The 3,723-nt window shown below is 40.3% G+C and overlaps 1 protein-coding gene across 1 annotated transcript; it reads right to left on the bottom strand.

The window, feature by feature from the left end:
• Window positions 1-615: 615 nt before the first annotated feature.
• On the bottom strand, window positions 616-2,906 carry LOC149117414 (cuticlin-6-like). The gene is made up of 3 exons (XM_089279498.1): window positions 2,279-2,906; window positions 1,304-1,468; window positions 616-763 (listed from the first exon to the last, which is right to left on the bottom strand). Exons 1-2 carry the CDS (start codon window positions 2,447-2,449, stop codon window positions 1,304-1,306), a joined length of 336 nt encoding a protein of 111 aa, XP_089135624.1. The 5' UTR covers window positions 2,450-2,906; the 3' UTR covers window positions 616-763.
• Between the last annotated feature and the right edge of the window lie 817 nt (window positions 2,907-3,723).

Genomic DNA, 3,723 nt, shown 5'->3' with positions numbered 1-3,723 from the left:
ACAGACGTAAACGCGTTGAGTTGTGGGCCAAAAACATGAAAAAGTTCGGGAATTTCGGACGCCATTTCCCCCGCGCGACATCCGCGAAAATCCCCGCAGCATGTACGGGCGTGTGCCGCAGGCGATGGCGCAATTTGTTCTAAAAATAGAATTACTGTCCCATATCATGGGGACAACCCCAATACTAGAAATGGCGCGCGCTTACGGTCTCCGTCCCCGATTATGGCTCCTGGCATTATCCAATAATCCAGGCTTTAATAGTAAGTGAGATCATGTATTCGAATCCTATCGTCAATTCAGATGCTTTCTTTGTCCTCCATTCCGACATTATGAACACTACTTCTTTCTCGAAAAGCATGTCTGCGATTGCTCAGTAAGAAATGATCTCCAACTTTCTCACTTCTCTGAGTTGAACTGTCTCCCACAATTCGTACCGTTTTGTCATTGTGAAAATGTTACTGAAGGGAATGAAATTAGTTATGAACGAATTTTATTACTTTTCGGCAATGAAAAATACACATAAGTTTTTGAATATAATCCTAAACTCAAAATGCATCTTCAACAACTGATGAAATTAGTAAAGATAAAGAGAGAAATTAGTAAAGATAAAGAGATTGTGATTTCACGTTTATTGAACTTAACTTGAAAATGAAGTTTGAATCTTGGAGGCCTTAAAGTATTTTACAATACGGACAAGAACATTTATAATACTAGAATATTAAAATTCAGTTCTTTCCAGTTCTTTTCTTGCTTTCTTAACATCCTGTACAATAAAGCGAGAAACAATAAAAACATTCAGTTATTCATTTTTGTAACACAGATTGGAAGGTGTCAATTGGGTGGTGACTTCTACAGCTAACGGTCAAAGGGCTAAAGGTTAACTTATTTTCCTTGCGCGGTTATCAGTAATCTTAGAAATTACTCACCACCGTAAAAGTTGAAAATTCATTTTCATTGTTTTAAAAAGTTAAAAATACATTTTGATTACTGTTAAACATATTGATGGTCGTAGGACCATTTCGGGATGGTATTATTATGATAATTGCAGGGCTAATATAGCTTACTACCATAGTACGCTATAAAAACCAAGCCATGAGGCAAAACACAAAAAAGACTTGACAAGAGTCCTTGAGACTTTCACTTTCATGACTTAAATGATATTTTTTGGCCTGTTTTACGGAGACCCTCCAATCTATGCACCACATTTACACTACTAAGACTTCAAATGCTTCCAAAGGTTTTACCTGAAGCTATTTTTTCACTGAAAGGGCTCCATCAGGACAGTAGTGCCTTCCCAACTTACCTACCCACAAGCCTTGCGAGTGAGCTGATCAATAATACGATGTGCCTTTGTGAGAACCTCGTCAAATGACGTCAGCAGGATGACGTGTTTACCAGCGATATGTCTAAGTTCACGATAATCCACATCGTTCCCGACACCAATTGCGATCATGTGAACACCTGAAGACTGGCCAGACAGAAAAGTCATGAACAGACTACCAAAAATAGTTAAGTCATAGAGAAAAAGTGAACTCTTTGTCTTATTGGTTCATTTGGCAGCAAAGACCTAATTCACACAAACAAATGATTTCCAATTTTGCTAACGGTCTTAATCGTATCTATAACAAAACTCTAAATCGCGATTGGATTTCCGCGCGCCTATTTGTCACGCAATTGGTGGGCGATCACGTGGGTGTCCAATTACAGGTATCCAATCCTCACAACTTTTTGTAATTGGATACTTGTAATTTTATACCTTCGCCATTCGCATGTCTTCTAAAGTTTCCTACAGTTTTTGAAACTTATGAAAGACTCCTAAATTTGTTTTTGATATGATTAATCAGAGTAATAGAACCTCGTGTCGTACAATTCAGGGAAATCGACCTCGTAATTTCCAATCGGCCTAGCACTTTGAGCTCGATTTTGAAATTACTCGCCCAATTCTCTCTGAAAAGTACTCCACTCGGTCCAATTACTAATAGGTAGATATAAATTTTTAGGCGGAGTTCCTGATTGCAATAATTAACCACAAAGGAAAAAGAGGACTTGTTCAATGCTACGCAACGCAACGCAACGCAACGCAAAGCAGCGCAACGCAACGCTCTATGAGTATGGTGCTCCCCTTGGCAGACCTTCGGGCCGCCGGAGCTCCGCTATTACCTTTTACAATTACCGTCTAAACACTGCGCGACATAATCACGCATTTAATCGGTAAGCCTGAAAAATAACTTATAATAATGGAAAGAAGAATTTTTTAACAGATGTCTGATTAAATTACCCTCAGTTCATTGGATGGCTGTATAACTTGGTCACGTCCTCGGTACGTCTTTCCATCAGTCATAACGATGCATGTCCTGGGTACACCGTCTCTAGGAGGCCCTTTAAATATCTTTTCCTTTACTTCCTTCAAGGCCAATTGCGTGACAGTGGACCCTCCTGTGTAACTCATTTTGCTGATTTTGTTTTTCAACTCGTGCAGGGAATACAGAGCAGAGTCTTCTAACGTCAAGTCTATAGAAACGTGATGATCAAACCTCACGAGCGCAAACCTTTGATGAATTGAAATAAAAATTTAAGAAAGGTGAGATCGAGGGTTAAGTAACTCATAACCCCAATCAGCCTTGGCTTCCGGGCCTGTGAGCTGAGTTAAGCCACTAAAAAGAAATATGGTGCACACAAGACGGTTTTCTGGATTCGACTGACACAAATGTTTGGTGGTATAAAATAACAACTTCAGTCGATGTCCTCCTTCGGGTACCTGGCTTGCTTCCGAGCTAAATAATTTCCATGCATTTCTGTGTCTATGACGAGGCTGGTGGCATATCTTTGATTTGATTAGACGAGTACGTTTGCCACAACGCGAAGCATGGGACCCCTCGGTGAGAAATTGGAAAAAACAGTTCTCTAGGGTCCAAAAGTAACAGTCATTCCTCCAAGAAATCCTTTCAGGTACCACTTATAAAAAGTTTCCGTTCAAATTATCACCTTAATAAAGACTGGTAAGACTAAAGTAGCGATACTGACCTAGTACAGCTATCAGGAAAGTCAAAGCGTTCCACAAATAGTTTAAGGAACTGTATGACTTTGTTGAAATTGACTTGCTTCACACTACCGGATGTATCAATGACCAATGCAACATCCACGGTCCTCTGGCATCCTGGGTATGGAAGGTAAACAACAGTTCATTGAACTAAAAGGGACTGAATAAACTAGGATTTTATACCTAATCTGGTTATATACATAGCTACTAAAATGACGTTAAAATGTTGCATCGGGGAATGAAAAGGACGTGCTACTTTAGAGAACAGAGAATTTAGACCAACCAGGACGGCAACGGCAACGAGAACGCCACCAAACAAAAGGTTTAATGAGTAGAACAATAGACCATTTTACAGTTGTCTGCTCAGTGACCTGGCCTTTGTATGGCAGCGAGGCTAGAGTTGACCTTGTTTTGATACAGACCTCACTGCTTTTGCCACGTAAATGCACCTAGTTCGCATCAGAACAACTTGTTTTACACAACAAAAGCAGTGAGGTCTGTATCAAAACAAGGTCAACCCTAGCCTCGCTGCCATACAGAGGCCAGGTCACTGAGCAGACAACTGTAAAATGGGCTATTGCTGTGCACGTGCGACAGAAATCTTTGAACATTTCTTTGCCGTCCTCCGCACAACAACAACACGAAATGACTGAGTTCTGAGTATTTTGGAGAACGCGAACGAC

The sequence above is a fragment of the Orbicella faveolata genome, unplaced genomic scaffold (genome assembly GCF_042242905.1).
Source record: "Orbicella faveolata isolate gen_17 unplaced genomic scaffold, um_ofav_v1 contig_12, whole genome shotgun sequence".
In the NCBI taxonomy this organism is placed as follows: domain Eukaryota; kingdom Metazoa; phylum Cnidaria; class Anthozoa; order Scleractinia; family Merulinidae; genus Orbicella; species Orbicella faveolata.
This window is presented reverse-complemented; position numbering and strand designations above follow the sequence as displayed.